Here is a 17,111-nt window from a genome sequence, read left to right as displayed (position 1 = left end):
AGCATAGCTTCTGAAGGTGTGACAGCTTTTTATTGTATTTAGGCTTCTTTTGATACAAAGCATGACTGCCACCATATATACCTTCCCTTCCTTCTCAGAGAAGTCTTTAAGCTGTCAAACCACTTTTAATTTGAAGGACAAAACAAGTGATATTTGATGCAACCCTCAAACTTTCCATACCTTTCATTGAAATAAAAGATATAAAAATATATAAAATATGTTTTTCTTACTCCATTTTAAGTCCAAAGAATTCACTCTTAATTATGCTGAGTAAAACTCAATTTTCAAAAAATCAAAAATTAAAAAATCAAAATGCAAATCCCATAATGGTCAAAAGAATATAATTTCTTTTACATCAGATCTCAAATTTATGGTACATATTTAGTATAAGCCCATAAAGGGTTTTAGTTAAACTATTAACGAATTACATTTCATTCAGTATACTCATACTGTTGAGTTTTAATAAAATATCCGAGGAGATATAACATTTGTTTCAAAATCTTATTTATTATTTTCTTCAGCTTGGTCATTTTTTTCTTGTGATGAATTGTCTGAGTCTTCTTTGACAGTATCTTGTTGTTTTTCTCCAGGAGATTCCTGTTGAACTACTTCATTTGGTTTTACTTTGACAAAAGCAAACACAACATACATACCTACAAAAAAAGAAATTTGCCTTAATACAATAAAAAGGATAAAAAAAGACTTTTCCACATCAAATATTGCTTAGTTTGGGGGGGGGGAATAAGTATATAGTAAAAAATAATAAAAACTATAAAGCTGGATATCCCATATGGAAAATCTGGAACTGACAAAAAAAAAAAATAAATAAATAAGAAAAATAATAATTCTAAGCCAGAAGATACAAGGCAGATGGCAAATGAAAGAGTACAGGCAGCAAAGGTATCAAATGCGACTACAGCAGGCCCTCGTTATAACGCAGTTCGCTTTACGCTGTCACAAATCACTATAACACTCTTTTACAAATCGCATTTTGGCATATTTAACGAAAACGTTTCATCTGATGGAGCCAATAGCTTGAAAATGAATAGCAAAACAGCATTAAAACGTTTCCCACACAGACTTGAGAAATTTTCCATGCTCATTTAAATTTTTTCGCACGTTAATTTAGTTGCAGTACAGTGACTTGTTACGTAGTTCCGATATCAACATTTTAAAAAATGATCAAGTATATTGCTTGTAATATTTGCGTTATATGCATTTATCCGAAGTCCCACCACTCAATACAGTATTAGATGTTGTGCGTAACAGACAGTTTACTCGAACATTTTGTATCATAATTAATGCAACCAACGCAGTTACATTTTCGAAGAATTAAAAGAAGAAAAAATCATGCCAGGTTTCAAAGTAGCAAAGGATTGGTTGACTTTATTGTTGGCTGGTAACGCTGCGGGGGATTTAAAATTAAAACCCCTTTTAGTTTACCAGGAAGAGGCCAAAGTACAACCCAAAATCGACACATTTTTCATGATTAAATTCATCATAAATCAATTTAGATCAATTAAATTCATGATTTTAACTGGAATTTTAAGTTTAATTTTGATATGTAAGTAGTCACTACATAATTATGTATGTAATGCAGAATATTTTACATGTACAAATATTTCAATATATTAAATATTCTGGCCGACATTTGTGCATCTTTTCACTACTAACGTTTATTATTGATTAGGAAATATCCTATGGCACCTTCTTTTACTTAAAAGGACTAGCACGCACCCTGGAAAAAAAATAATTAAATATATTTTTTAATTTTTTTAATTTATAAATCATTTACATGGAAGGCATATCTAAAATCACATATAATTGTAAAAGATCACAAATAAAAAAATACAAAACAAAATTAAATCGAAGTTCAAGTACAAAATGATGAGAAATCATTAATGTAACAAGTGTAGTAAATGTAATGCAATATTATTTGTTTTATTTATAAATGCATTATATCTAGATATGATGTATTATATCTAAATTATATATCAGTGTGGAAAACAGCCCTCACAATTTTATTGATGATGAAGGTGAGAATAAAGGTTTGGAGATCCTTGAACTGTATTAAACCTGTATAACTTAAATAATAAAGAGTAATTGGGTCAATAAACAGGGATTTTTGTGTGTGTGTGTGTGCGCGCGCGCACTATTACACTATAAAGTGCAGTAGTAAACAAAAAAGATTTCAAAAATCACTAATTAAAAGACACCATGTATCTGCCAAGACTACTCTGTCTCTTCTGCCATGAAAGTGAACAACTCAATAACAGAATGCTACAAATGTGGTAATCTCTTTTATCAGTTATTAGGAAACACTCATTTAGTACATAATTTGAGGTTAGATGTAAACTACTAAACAAACTTCCCAAAATATCATCTAATAGGAGGCTCCATTTCATCCAGAACCACAAATTCTCAGTGAACAAGAATGGAAGTAGCATTTTATTAACTCCTAAACCCTATAAATGGAAAGGGTTGAGGATTGTGGCACTGTGCTATGATATTCTAAAGAAATCTCTTATTTGGATAAAAATCTGAAAATCAAAAGAGAGGTGAGTTTCAAACACTGTTCATTTTGTGAGACTTGAAAGGGGGAAGGGTATCTAGATTCTTTTAGTTTCATAAGGAGGGCATTATTTTTGGGATATATATATAGGGTCTGTTTCAGAGTTTTACTTTCTCTTTTGACTGACTTTCTTCTGTGGTTCAGGTTGTCATAGCAAAGGACCATAACCCTTAAAACCTGCCCAATGGCAGGGTTTAGGATTCCTTTCATTCAGAGAGGCCTTGTGGTTTCTGACAAGACGGCACCTACCTGGCAGACAAAATTCTGATTAAAATTTTGTGAAATTGAAGCTTGGCTTGCATTTAATGTTTAATTAGTTGGCATGCATTACAGACCGATAACATTTTTACTAGTAACTGCCAAAAGAACCAAAGTTACCTAGAAAAATCTAGAGAATATTCTGCTAGCATTTTCCCTTTATTCTGCAAAATTTTTTCACTCTTTGAATATGCTTAGCAGGCAGAAGAGACACAGAGTAGTTGCAGCAAGCAGATAGTCTTTTTTTGAAATCAAAATCCTTTTATAATATAATGTAGCAGCATACAACCGAGGCCATGTTGTTTGCACCATTTTCATCACTTGAGTTACTGTCATGAATGTCAAGCCTTTTAAATCCCAGAACCTAAAAGAGCCACATCTTTACAAGGATTATGTTTTAAAAGGATTAAACTAAGTTTTGCAATGGTATCAATAGTTTTATGGGATGGATGTGACCTGGCATTTTCATGCTGCAATAAAGCTCCATTACTTCAAAGAAAAATAGCAAGTGCTGCTAAATCTTGCAAGATGTCATCTTTATAAATTAACTACTTGTGCCACATTTAGACAATTTTAAAATTGACTACAAAACAATCTTACCAAATGTAGCTGTTTAATCTATCAACAGGTAGAGCAAAAATAAAGTTGTTGGGGTAATTTCGACCCTTCTCAGTAAGAGTTCTCAAATTTTTGTAGAAGAAACTGGGGCAGAATTTTCCTTGAAATGTACTGTGAGTTACTGCTGGGTGGAGAGAATAGTCTTAGTTATATGGGGAGGGGGGATAATCCTAATGTGCCTGGCAGCAAATTACTATAAACTTCAAATTTAAATAATAAACTGTACTTTTCGAATAATCTTTAAACAATGAATTTATATAAAAACAGCTTTCTATATGCACAACATATTTCAAAGAAGTTTTATCTGTACTAGTTTAATCAAGAAATATATACTTACAAACTGCCTCCCACTCAGGTTTTGAGAGTGTACCCTGCAAGAGTAAAATAAAAAATTAATTTGACTTTGGTATATAATTAATCATACTGATATTATTGTTCAAATTTTAATTATCTTTGAATAATGCTTTATTACATATTACATATTTGTTCTCTGTCTCCTTAGGCAATTCACCACCTAGAAATGTGAATGACATCAGAAAGCTTATCATCAGAAATGGAGTATATGATAATAATCAGGATTAAATAAATAAACCATTCTTTAAGTACAAAATTCAAAAATAACTGCAGTCAGAAGTATGAATAATGAGAGCCATTGTAATACAGGCTAAGAATAATATTGTGTGTGTAACATTTAACTAAATGGATACTGTGCACTTTTTTTCTGCAGGGATCAGATCCATTCAGCTATTCAAGCAGTTTTCCTGTTTTAAAATTAAATAAAAAGTAAATTATGTATATATTTTATGCAAAAATGCTAAATTGAGAACACATTTATGTTTGAAATATTGCTTGTTATTTACTGGAATGGGTGCAGAGAAAGGCAACAAGTCTGGTGAGGGGAATGTTAGGGTGATCTGAATGAGGCATTTAAGGCTTTGGATGGAATGAGCAGGCTTAATGCTGATGGCCTTCTTCCTCTTCCACACACGCACACAAGGGGGGGGCATAATTTAAAGCTGAAGAAGTATGGTCACAAGACAGATGTGTGGAGGTTTGCCTTCAGCCAGTGGGTGTTTGAATAAATTCAAGGAAGACCCAGACAAATTATTGGAGGCGATGGATAGATGGCATGGGAAGTTTTTTTTTTTTTTTTTTTATTGACACTTTATAAGCTTGCTTTTTTGCATCACATGCCACCACTACTAATAATAATATTAATTTAAGGACTCAAAATGTAAATTGTTTGTTTGTTATTTGGTTTTTAGGAGCATTAGCAACTAAGGCCATATTGCTTCGGGGATATGCGGTGGTCACGGGCTCGAACCCTGGTCTAATCAAGAAGCGTGTGCTACGCACTGCTGCTCCTGCCCACAAAGGCACCATGTAAATTGTGTTGATCATAATTTTTTTTTTTTATTTCAAGATCTAGTTGCCAGCTGGGGTGGGGAGATGAACAGCATAATAAATGTTTTCTAGAACAGCCATTACACAATAAATCTCATATCATGCAACAGTTGAAAATACTGTGTTAGCCTCGCTTATTTATGTTAAATTCAATAATGCCTACTTCCCAAAGCAGCCAATATCACTCAACTTCATGCTACGATAATGGATCTCTTTAAAATTAAACTCTATGAAAATTAAAAGCTTTTAAATTTATTATGCAATTAATTTTTATCTGTATGTTAAATTCTTTATAAATCATATATTAACTGTTTTCATGAGTGAAAAATCTTTGAATATTTATTTTTTCCTGTGTTCAATCAAGAAAGGATAAAAGTTTGCTGTATTAAAGTTGAATAAGAAACTTACAAAATGCAGTCTGCAGAACTTTAATTTTCGTGCTATACCAATGAAAGCCAAATATGCTTCATTGGGCCATTATTCTTCATCATATTCCTTCAACAAAAGAAAAACATACGTTCATTCAGAAAAATAATGCTGTCAAAGGTATATTGTCTACTAAGAGTCCACCTTACTGTATTGAAAGTTGTATCAATCCATGCCATTGTAATCATAAAATAGAGAACTGTTAGTTCTCTATTTTACAGTTCTATTAAATACTATTTGCCAAGTCCTGGTAATTACCATCAGATTGAGGCAGTTACATACAGACTAAACAGCCATACAAAATTTTTCCTTTTCATAGGGAAGAAAAGTATAGTTCAGTGGATACTTTATTTCCAAGTCCAGGGTTTTACAGCAAACCCAGTGAGCGTTTGCTGTAATTTTATTTAAAAGCAAATCAACTTTTATTCACTAATAAAACAGTTTCTTACATTATGCAGAAATATTAAGGGAAAAAAAAAAAAAAAACACAGAAGTGGATAAAAATTCTTTTCCCATTAAACATTCTGTTTGTTGGGTTTTGGCTAAAAATTCAATAAAATTACTTTTTTTGATCTATGGAGTGTTGCACCATCACTTTGCAAGTTGCTTATCATTGCTGGATTCCATCTTCATTGATAGCACTCATTTGTAATCGTATCATGGAAAGAAAAGTTTCACCTTATTTATAGTTCTCTTACGTTTTATCACCTAAAAACCCATGAACCAAGGATTTGAGACTGCCATGCAGCTAACTCAAGAGGGTTTAGTTTTTGTTTGCAACTGGTATCATCCAAGTTTTCTCATTTGCAGTTTAAAGAAGATAATTAAAACCACCACTTTTTTGTCCAAAGCATTTACAAAATTTATACACCAACTGACAACTCACTAATGGCACATATCTGACATTTTTCCCAGGAACAAACTTGTGCTGGCCAATCTTTGACATTGTATTATTCTGTTACTTGATTTTCCCACAAGCAGTGGAAACCTTACATTGTAAGGTACAGCTCTAAAACAGTGTTCGCAGGCCGGCCGCTAGTTAGTACACTGGACCGAACATATTGGTAACTCTCTAGGAGGCTTCCGGATCAGCTAGTGTATAATCTTGCTACCTCTACTCCGCCAGATAGTGACTGCAAGGAGTCCGAGTAGTGTGTATGCGGGGAGCATTGTCGAGGCCACGTTATGTAAAGGATATGGGTATATTCTTACCATGTGTATGCCATATCCAAAAATTTCATTACTTCATACAGCATGTCCCACCCACCTTTCCTTACTATTGAATACACCACGAATTGTCAAACTAATACAGCAAGCTAATCTACGAAAAGATCTAAACCTCCCAAGCACTTCCTAATTCATTTCACAAATATACGTGGTCTCAATTCTAATCTCAACGATGTCCATTTCCACTTTGCAGTCTGCCAAAGCCCATGTACTTTTTCTGACAGAATCTCAGTTATCGGTTGATTCAACCACTTCTCATCTCAGATGCCCAAATTATTCGCTGTATGATTCCTTTTGTCTCAAAGGTGGTACTTGTGCATATGTCCGTTCTGATATTCCCTGTCAGAGACTTGACAATTTGGAATCTCCTCTCTTTGATCTTCTCTGGCTTAAAATCTCTCTACCTCATTGTGTCAAATTCATCTGTTGTCTCTACCGTTCTCCCAACTCCACTAATCACTTGGAGCTCTTTGACTTTCTCTCTTTGCAACCTGACTTTCTCCAGTCCAACTTTCCTAACAGCGAGGTAATTTTCCTTGGTGATTTTAATGTTCACAACTCCAGCTGGCTTCCGTTTTCTAGTCACACCGACCCAGCTGGTCGAGATGCTGAGGCTTTTGTAATTACAAATGACCTTGCACAGATTGTTCATTTACCTACAAGAATACCAGACAATCCTAATCATACAGCCAATACGCTTGATCTTTTTCTCACAAACAACCCTTCTAAGTACACGGTCGAAGTGAGAGGTCCTTTATGCACTTCAGATCACAACTTGGTGATTGTCTCTTCTCCAATGGAGCCTTTATCTCATGGCTATTCCCAACCTCATGTTGTTTGGCATTACAAGAATGCAAAATGGGATGACCTGCGAGATTTCTTTTCTTCTTTTCCTTGGTTGGATTACTGTTTCAAAACTTCTGATGGCAATGTTTGCTCAGATCGTGTCAGTGAAATTATTCTTGCAGGAATGGAATCCTTTATCCCACACTCCACTTTAAAATCTCGTCCTTTATCTAAACCTTAGTTTTCCAATAAATGTGCTAAGGCTGTTCAAGAGAAGAATGTTGCATATCGTAATTGGCTTGTCTCTAATTCTTCAGTTTCATTTTCTGCCTACACCAAAGCCCGCAACAATTTTAAAGCAATTATTAATCAGTCCAAACTAGAGTTTGAACAGGCTAAGAGTAGAAAACTTGCTTCTTATCCTAATGGTAGTGGAGCATTCTGATCTCTTGCCAAAGCTATTGGCTGAAACTTTTGCCCATCTCTGCTCCCATCTCTGTCCAAACCAGAATGTTCTGTTGTCACTTCATCCAAGGATAAAGCTGACCTGCTAGCATCCCATTTTTCTACCAACTCATGTATTAATGATCGTGGTAAAATGCCTCCCACCATTCCCAACACGCTCCATTCAATACCTCCTGTGGTCTTCCGTCAAAATGATGCAGAAGGATTTTGACGAATCTTGATGTTAAGAAAGCTCCAGGTCCTGATGGTATTTCTCCACTTGTTCTCAAAACCTGTGCTCCTATTCTTTGCTGCCTTTTTTCACTTTGTTATTCCAAAGGTGTTTTTCCTTCTGCTTGGAAATTTGCTCATATCAGAGCCAGTTCCTAAAAAGGGTGACAAATCCCTCCCATTCAATTACTTCTACTCTTTCTAAAGTAATGGAGAAATCAATTAACCACCAACTCTTAAACTACCTAGAAAGCTTCCGCCTGATCAACGATCGCCAGTATGGATTCCGTCAGTCGATCCACTGGTGATATTCTGGCTTATGTTACCCATTTTTATTGACTAATTCAATGGAAAGGTTTGGTGAAACACAAGTAGTTGCTCTTGATATCTCAAAGGCTTTCGATCGTGTTTGGCATAAAGGTCTTCTAAACAAGCTTTCTTATGGTTCATCAACTGTTTTTAGTAATTGGTTATCCAGTCTTCTCTCTGACTGCTCACTGAGGGTGATGGTAGATGGCTCTCTGTCTTCTGCACTAATGCCGGTTTCCCCCAAGGTTCAGTTCTTTCTCCCACTCTTTTCCTCTTGTATATTAATGACCTTCTTCCATTGACTTGAAATCCTATCCATAGTTTTGCCGATGATAGCACATTGCATTCTACTTTCCATTTTGAGAAACCTTGCCCTGCTCCATCAGCTTCAACTTCTCGAATATCCGCTACCAATTCCTAAATGCTGATCTCCAGGTAATTCTCCAGTGGGGCAAAGACAGCTTAGGTTATTTTAATCCTTCTAAAACTCAATCATGTCTTATATCTCGCAAAAAGGATTCTTCTGCTCCTATGCTTATCTTTAATGACACTCCGATTTATAGGCAAAATGATATATCTCTTTTGGGGATTACCCTGACTTCTAATCTCTCTCGGCACAAGCACATTACAAATATTGCTTCCTCTGCATCTAAAAAACTTGGTTTTCTCTTTCGCTCTCGGCATTACTTTTCTTCCAAACAGCTGCTCACTCTGTATAAATCGCAAATCCGCCCTGCCATGGAATATTGTTCCCACATCTGGGGTGGTGCCCCGAAAACCTCTCTCAGGCTTCTTGATTCCATTCAGAAGAGGGCAGTTAGGTTAATTAATGATTCATCTCTAACAGAGTCTCTCCACTCGCTGTCTCATAGATGTACTGTTTCTGCTGCATGCCTCTTCTACAGATACAGCAGGCCCCCGTTATAACGCAGTTCGCTTCACGCTGATTCGATATAACGCTGTCACATATCACTATAACGCTCTTTTACAGATTACATTTTTGACATATTTAACGAAATCGTTTCATTTGATGGAGTCAATAGCTTGAAAATGAATAGCAAAACAGCATTAAAACGTTTCCTACGCCGACTTGAGGAATTTTCCCACGCTCAGTGAAATTTTCTCGCACGCTAAAACTTAATTGCAGTACAGTGACTTGTTACGTAGTTCCAAAATCAACATTTTAAAAAATGATCAAATATATTGCTTGTAATATTTGTGTTATATGCATTTATCTGAAGTCTAGTCATCACTCAGTACAGTATTAGACATCGTGCGTAACGGAAAGTTTACTTGAACATTGTATCATAATTAATTCAACCAACGCAGTTATATTTTGAAGAGCTAATAATGACCGACAGGAATGAAAAAGCAACAACGTCTGGGCGCAATACAAAGACTATAAATGTAAGAAAAAGACTGAATTTGAAAATTAAATTAGACGTTTTGAAGCGAATCGATTCCGGTCAACGACATGCGGATGTGTGCCATAATTTAGGACTTGCAACTTTAACTGTAAGAACAATTATACAAAAATAAAGAATTAATTTTAGCAGCGGGAAAGATAGCTGTTCCACTACAAGCAACTAGGGCTAGGCCGGCTATTAGGATTGAAGTGGAAAGACTAATTTTATTGCAGATAATATTCCAATGCAGAATTCAGTTAAGTTAAATATTAAAAAAAAAAAAAAAAAAAAAAAGAGAGAGAGAGAGATTAGCCAATATGATGATCTGAAGAAAACTCGCCTAAAAAAAAAAAAAAAAAATGTGGAACCATTTAAAACTGGTAAGGGCTGGTAGAATAGATTTAAAATCCAGGGAGAAGCCGCTATTGCAGATCAAGGAGCCGAAACTTTCAAAAAAGAACTTGTTAAAATTATTGAAGAGGGGGTTTTTTTTTTTGTTTTTTTTGTTTAGGAGCATTAGCAACTAAGGCCATATTGCTCCGGTGCGGTGGTCATTCCCTGACCTTTCCGCATGCTCCATATTTGGTGGTGACATGCTCGAACTCCCCGGTTTAATCAAGAAGCTTGTGCTACGCACTGCTGCTCCTTCCCACCTGGCTACGGAGGCGCCTGAAGAGGGGTATTATGTGTTATACTTCTCAACATGTTTTTAACATAGATGAAGCAGGACTTTTGTGGAAACGAATGCCTAAAAGAAGTTTCATATTGAAAGAACAAAAAACATGACAAGTTTCAAAGCGGCGAAGGATCAGTTGACTTTACTGTTGGGTGGTAATGCTGCGGGCCATTTAAAATTAATACCCCTTTTAGTTTATTTGGAAGAGAGCCAAAGTTCAACTCAAAATCCACACATTTTTCATGATTAAATTCATCCATTAAATTAAATCAATTAAATTCATTATTTTAATTGGAATTTTAAGTTTACTTTTGATACGCAAGTAGTTACCACATAATTATAATTGTAATGCAGAATACTTTATATGTGCAAATATTTGAATATTAAATATTTTGACCGACATTTGTGCATCTTTTCATTACTGTTTATTATTGATTAGGAAATATCCTATGGCACCGACCGCAGCTCACAAATACATATGTTACCTTATGGGAAAGCGGCGCTCGCTTAGCGTTCTGTTTTTCTGGAACGAATGATCAGCGTTAAGCGGGGGGGGGGGGTCACCTGTACTTCCATGGGCACTGATCTTCTGAATTGGCTTCTATGATTCCCGCTCTCTCTCTTTCAAAACAGTGCCGCCACCAGCCAACATCTATTTACTGTCCAACTTCAAACTCACAGAACCAACTTTTCATCTTCCTTGTTTATTCATTCAACTGCCGTTTTCTGGAACAACCTTCCTTCATATGTATTTCCTGAAAATTATAGTCTACAGAAGTTCAAGTCCAATGTCAACAAATATCTTCTTTCTCGTCTTCTCAGCCTCCAACCCAAGCACCGTACCAAGTACTATAGGTTCTAATACCTCTCGTGTTTGGGGTTTACATAAAAAAAAAAAAAAAAAAACAGCAATGCTTGGTAAATATATCTCACAATCAAAGTAAAAACATGATAACCTTAAATCCACTACATAACTACCAGTAATGTTCAATGTATTTGAGCGCATTTGATATGTGGGCATTCTTGTGAGTTCCTGGTAGCTACTAGGCATTGATTCAACATCTTCAATACCTTTAGCCCATTTTGGGCTAAAGGTATTGAAGACTGCCCTGCAGCTATTTCAACAGTTTAGTTTTTGTTCAAATCGGCGTCATCCTAGTTTCCTAATTTGCAGTCCAAAACAGATAATTAAAACCACAATTTTTTCACTGTCCAAAGCATTCACAAACTTTATGTACTAACTGACAACCCACTAATGACACAATCTGATATTACTTTTCCCAGGAACTAAATTGTGCTGGCATCTTTGACACTGTACTGTTATTTGATTTTCCCACAAGCAGTAAAAATAGCAACACTCGGTAAATACATACCAAAATCCAAGTAAAAGCACAATAACCTTAAAACCGTCATAGATGTGCGGAAATTTGCCTTTAGCCAGCGGGTGGTTAATTGCTGGAACAAACTTCCATCTGTCGTTGTGGAAGTTGATAGGTTGAATAAATTTAAGGAGGAACTAGACAGGCATTTGGAGAGAATGGTGTGATTTTTTTTTTTTTTTTTTTGTTGGCTGATGCTGCATAAGCTCATACATTTGCTTTCTTGCATCACATGCCACTACTACTACTACTACTACTACTACTACTACTACTACATAACTGCCGGCAATGTTCATTGTGATTGCATTCAGTGTTTGGACACTCTTGTAAGTTTCTGGTGGCTACTATTTATTGATTCAACACCTGTAGCCCAAAATGGGCTACAGGTATTGAATCAATAAATAGTAGCCACAATTCTTCAGCTTTATGCTAAAGTCCTAATTCTTCTATCAGTCCGTTTATATATAGAGTCACATAATGAAACTCCTGCACACCATAAAATGTCTCCATCTTCCCTCTCCCTTCCGAAATACATAAATCCTTGTACTAATAGCTGGAAAGTTTCATCCTTTCCTTTAATAAGATTAAAATCACATACTAGGTTACAAAGCTCACCTTGTTCACTTAAGTGCAATTCTTTGCTAATCTGCAGAATAAAAACCAGGATTTTTCCGTTGGGTCCTTTTCTTTTTCAATGAAATGAGACATGCAGCAGTGGGATGATCTCTTTGTATGCCTGGCTTCTTTGCAGAAGAAAAGTTCAGATATTCTACTTTATTCTTCCTGCTCCTCATAAAAACAAATGGCTTGCTCCTCTTTTCATTCATTCAATGAGGTTTACATAGCACAATATTCACTATATGTGCAGTGACCAGCTTCTGTTTTTATCTCCTAAATGGCATCCAAAGTAGAGATAATATGGTATTACACTTGGAGAAATAGCTGGATCCATCAAGGATAGATCATCAATGTCAACAAAACAAGATGCAAACTTGAGTGCATCTGTAAGCCACGGAGTCTCAGTGTTCACAAGAGACCACATCACCAAAGATCCCAGCACAAATTCATATAGTCATTCTCTTGCTAATGAGTTAAGCAGCACAGATGTGCCGAAATTATAAGAAATCAGTGAACATTTGATTTTTGTATGTGGAATAATAATGTTCTCCAAAAGGATACAATTTACTGCAGTGCAAAAAATAGGAATGCTTACACTTCTCTGAAGAAGATAGCACATCACATTACAAAATAGACTGTAATGGTTGCATTGCAGTTGTATTTTTTGAGGATCTTCCCCACTCCTACCAAAAAAAAAAAAAAAAACAAAACAAAAAAACAACTTACCTCAACATAAGGCAGAAATAATTTGTGCCGCAAATGAAACATTAAGAATTACTTGGTCAAGAGTTGTAACAAGATCATTTTGCCACCAATGCATGAGAATTCTTTAATGAAAAGTTCCAAAACATGTAGATTGGCTATGGCTTGCAAATTTATCTGTCCCTCTTTGTTGTCCAGTTCTGCCATTATATGACAATATGCTATGGGGGTTCATTAAACATAAATTAGCTCACAGGTACAACTGAGGAACGAAACACTGCCCTAATTACTGCTGTTGTTATGTTGTTGTTATTTGGTTTTTAGGAGCATTAGCAACTAAGGCCATATTCCATATTGCTCCGGGGATATGCAGTGGTCATTCCCTGACCTTTCCACATCCTCCATATTTGGTGGTCACGGGCTCAAACCCCGGTCTAATCAAGAAGCATGTGCTGCGCACTGCTATTCCTGCCCACCTGGCTACGGAGGCACCCCCTAATCACATGGACAAGTAACTGTTGTTAGTGATCTTTTTTTCTTTTTACATTTACCACATTTCATTTTTAATAAGGGAAGAGAAATAATAGAATGTCCCAAACACCTTGTACTGTCTATTTAAAAGTTTTTCATAACAAGACAGTGTCTGTATTTCTTCATATTTAAAACAAATATATCCATCAATGACAAGTCAGTTTTATGACATCAATATTATGATGGCAGCATTACTGAATGACAATTAAATTAATAAACAATAGCTGTTACAAGATCCATGCTGAATACTTTGTCTGTGAATGTGACCCAAATGAAATGGTCATAGATGATTGCCGTGCAAGTCATAACTTCATTGCTTACATAGCCTGTGGCATGTATTCATAGGTTGATCTAGTTGCTAATCATAACACAACACAATTCATTTCTTTGTTCCTGATGTAAGGAGTGTACTGATCTCAAATTAAAGCTTGGCACATTACTAGAAGAATTTGAGTCACTAAAGAAACAGGTTCTTTCCAAGTGATGAGGAAGAAAAGTTGGTTCACGAGTTTGGACTGGTATAGAAGAGAGATTGGGAATTACAGAAGACAATTCAGAAGAACAGTGTCCATAGAAGTATCTACAGAAAAGGCATGCAGTTGAAAGCGAGTGAGTGGAGAGACTTTGTAAGAGAATGGTAATTAATTACCCTAACTTCCCTCCTTTGAATGGAATCTAGAAACATGAGAAGTTTTAGAAGCAGCATCCAGATACGGGAACAATATTCCATGGTAGGGTGGATTTGTACAGAGCGAGCAGCTGTTTGGAAGAAAAGTATAATGCCGAGAGTGAAAGAGAAAACACAGCTTTTAAATGCAGAGGAAACAATATTTGAGATGTGCTTATGCCAAGACAGATTAGAAGTCAGGGTAATCCCTAAAATAGATATGTGATCTTGTCTAGAAATCTGAGTCATATCTTCGATATCACTCAGATTTCTGGACAAGCATAGGAGCAGAAGAAACCTTTTGTGAGATATAAGACAAGACTGAGTTCTAGTAGAGTTGAAATCAACTAAGTTATCTTTGCCCCACAGGAGATCAGCATTTAAGGAATTGGTAGTGGATATTTGGAAAGATAAGGCTGTTTGTGCAAGGCAAGGTTTCTCAAACCAGAATCCAATGTGCTCTCATCAGTATAGGATTTCCAGTCAAGGGGAGAATAATATTAATATACAAGAGGAAAAGAGTGAAGAAAGAACTGAACCTTGCCAGCCCTTTGGGTACACCTGCATTAGTGGAGAAGTTGGACAGAGCTATCTACCATCACCTGTAGTGAGAAGTCAGAGAGAAAACTACATACTCAATTACGAAAAACAGTTAGCAAACCATAAGATGGAAGCTTATTTAGAACTTTATGTTAAACACGACCAAAAGCCTTTGAAATGTCAAGAGCAATTGCTTGCTCTTGACATTTCACCAAACTTTTCCATTGAATTTATTCATAGATGGATAACACAAGCCAGTATATCACCAGTGGATTGACACTGATGGAATCCATACTCGCAATTATTTATCAGATGGAAGGTTTCTAGACAGTTTAAAAGTTGGCAGTTAATAGAATTCTCCATTACTTTAGAAAAAGTAGAAGTGAAATGGGACAATAACTGGATGGAAGGGATTGTCACTCTTTTTAAGAACTAGTTGGATACGAGCAAATTTACATGCAGAAGGGAAAACACCTGTGGAATAGGCAAGTGTAAAAAGTGGGACAGAACATAAGTAAGCTGAGGAGGAGCACAGGTTTTTGAGAACAAGTGGAGAAATACCATCAGGACCTGACACTTTCTTGGCATTAAGGCTGTTCAAAATTTTTCTGACATCCTTTTGATGGAAGACAACAGGAAGCAATGAATGGAGTGTACTGGGAATGGTAGGTGGTGGTTTACCAAGATTATCAATATACAAGTTAAAAGAAAAGTACGATACTAGCAGGCCAGCTTTATCATTAGCTGAGGTGGCAATAGAACTATCTAGTTTTGACAGAGGTGGGAATAGAAATGGCCAAAAAGTTGCGGCCAATAGCTTTGGCAAGAGACCAAAATGCGCAACTACTGTTTAGACAAGAAGCAAGTTTTCTACTCTTAGCCTGTTCAAAATCTAGTTTGGACTGATTAATAACTGCTTTACAAAAGTTGCAAGCTTGCATGTAGGCAGAAAATGAACATGGAGATTTAGATACAAGCCAATTGCGATATGCAACATTATCTTGCACAGCCTTAGCACATCTATTGGAAAAACCAAGATTTAGATAAAGGACAAGATTTTAAGGTAGTGTGTGGGATAAAGGATTTCATCCCTACAAGAATAATTTCACTGACATGATCTGAGCAAACACTGACATTGAAAGACTTGAAACAGTAATTCGATCAAGGAAAAGAAGAAAATAAACGTCACAGATCATCCCATTTTGCATTCTTATAATGCCAAACAACATGGCAATGAAAATGGACACAGAGAAAGGCTCCACTGGAGCAGAGACCACCACCAAATTATGATTTGTGGTGCCTAGACGACCACCCACCTCAACTGTGTACTTAGAAGGGTTGTTTGTGAGAAAAAGATCAAGGGTATTTCGCTGTGTGTTTAGGTTTGTCTAGTATTCTGGTAGATAAATGAAAAATCAGTGCGAGGTCATTAATAATTGCAAAAGCCCCAGCATCTCGACCAGCTGGATTTGTGAACATTAAAATCACCAAGAAAAATTAGTGCACAATTAGGAAAGTTGGAATGGAGAAAGTCAAGTTTAAAAGAGAGGAAGTAAAAGAGTTCTAAGTGATTAGTGGAATTGGGGAAATGATAGAGGCAACAGATGAATCTGACAGAATGGGGCAGAGAAAGATTTTAAGTCAGAGAAAATTGAAAAGAGGAAATTTCAAATTACCAAGTGTCTTACAGGGAATGTCGATAATTGGAATTCTGTGAAAAATATGTGGGGCTTGCCAGACTATAAGTGGAAATGGACTTCATTAAGATTGGAAATGAGACCATGTATATTTGTGAAACAAACGAAGAAGTGTTTAGGAAGTTTAGATCTTTTTGTGAATAAGTTTGTTCTAATAGTATGACTATTCATGAGTATTCGGTAGTAAGAAAAGGTAGGGAGGACACGTATGAAGTAATGAAGTTTCTGGACATGAAGTACACATGGCAAGAACATACCCAGCTCCTTGAAAGCTTTCTGGCTTTAACAATGCCCCCCACATACCTACTACTTGGACACCCTCCAGTCACTATATGGCAGAGTAGAGGCAGCAAGATTATACACTAGCTGATTTGGAGGCCTAGTAGAACGTTAATAAGTTCAGTCCAGTGTTCTATCTAGCAATTGGCCCATGAATACCTTTTAGAGTTGTATCATCAAAATGTAAGGAAGACTGGATCTTGCCATTATGTCCATCATAATCTCAAAAGACATATAACATATACTGCATGAAGGAGGAGATGGGGAGGGGGGGTTGCCAGAACTTTGCTGCTCTGGAGACTAAACATGGGTTCCACCACTTCAAGACTCCATTAAGCAAA

At 36.1% G+C, this 17,111-nt stretch overlaps 1 protein-coding gene across 2 annotated transcripts in view; it reads right to left on the bottom strand.

The window, feature by feature from the left end:
- Positions 1–486: 486 nt before the first annotated feature.
- Rnmt (RNA guanine-7 methyltransferase) overlaps positions 487–17,111 on the bottom strand; it is a 145,752-nt gene continuing 129,127 nt past the window's right edge. For both annotated transcript variants that reach the window (XM_090377609.1, XM_090377610.1), the window contains exons 10-11: positions 3,786–3,819; positions 487–653 (exon numbers count right to left, since the gene is read on the bottom strand). In XM_090377609.1, the coding sequence (XP_090233735.1) occupies positions 502–653; positions 3,786–3,819 (186 nt within the window). In that variant the 3' untranslated portion in view covers positions 487–501. The remainder of the gene's footprint in view (positions 654–3,785; positions 3,820–17,111) is intronic.

The sequence above is a fragment of the Mastigoproctus giganteus genome, chromosome 7 (genome assembly GCF_048544385.1).
Source record: "Mastigoproctus giganteus isolate SK-2022 chromosome 7, ASM4854438v1, whole genome shotgun sequence".
NCBI lineage: Eukaryota > Metazoa > Arthropoda > Arachnida > Uropygi > Thelyphonidae > Mastigoproctus > Mastigoproctus giganteus.
This window is presented reverse-complemented; position numbering and strand designations above follow the sequence as displayed.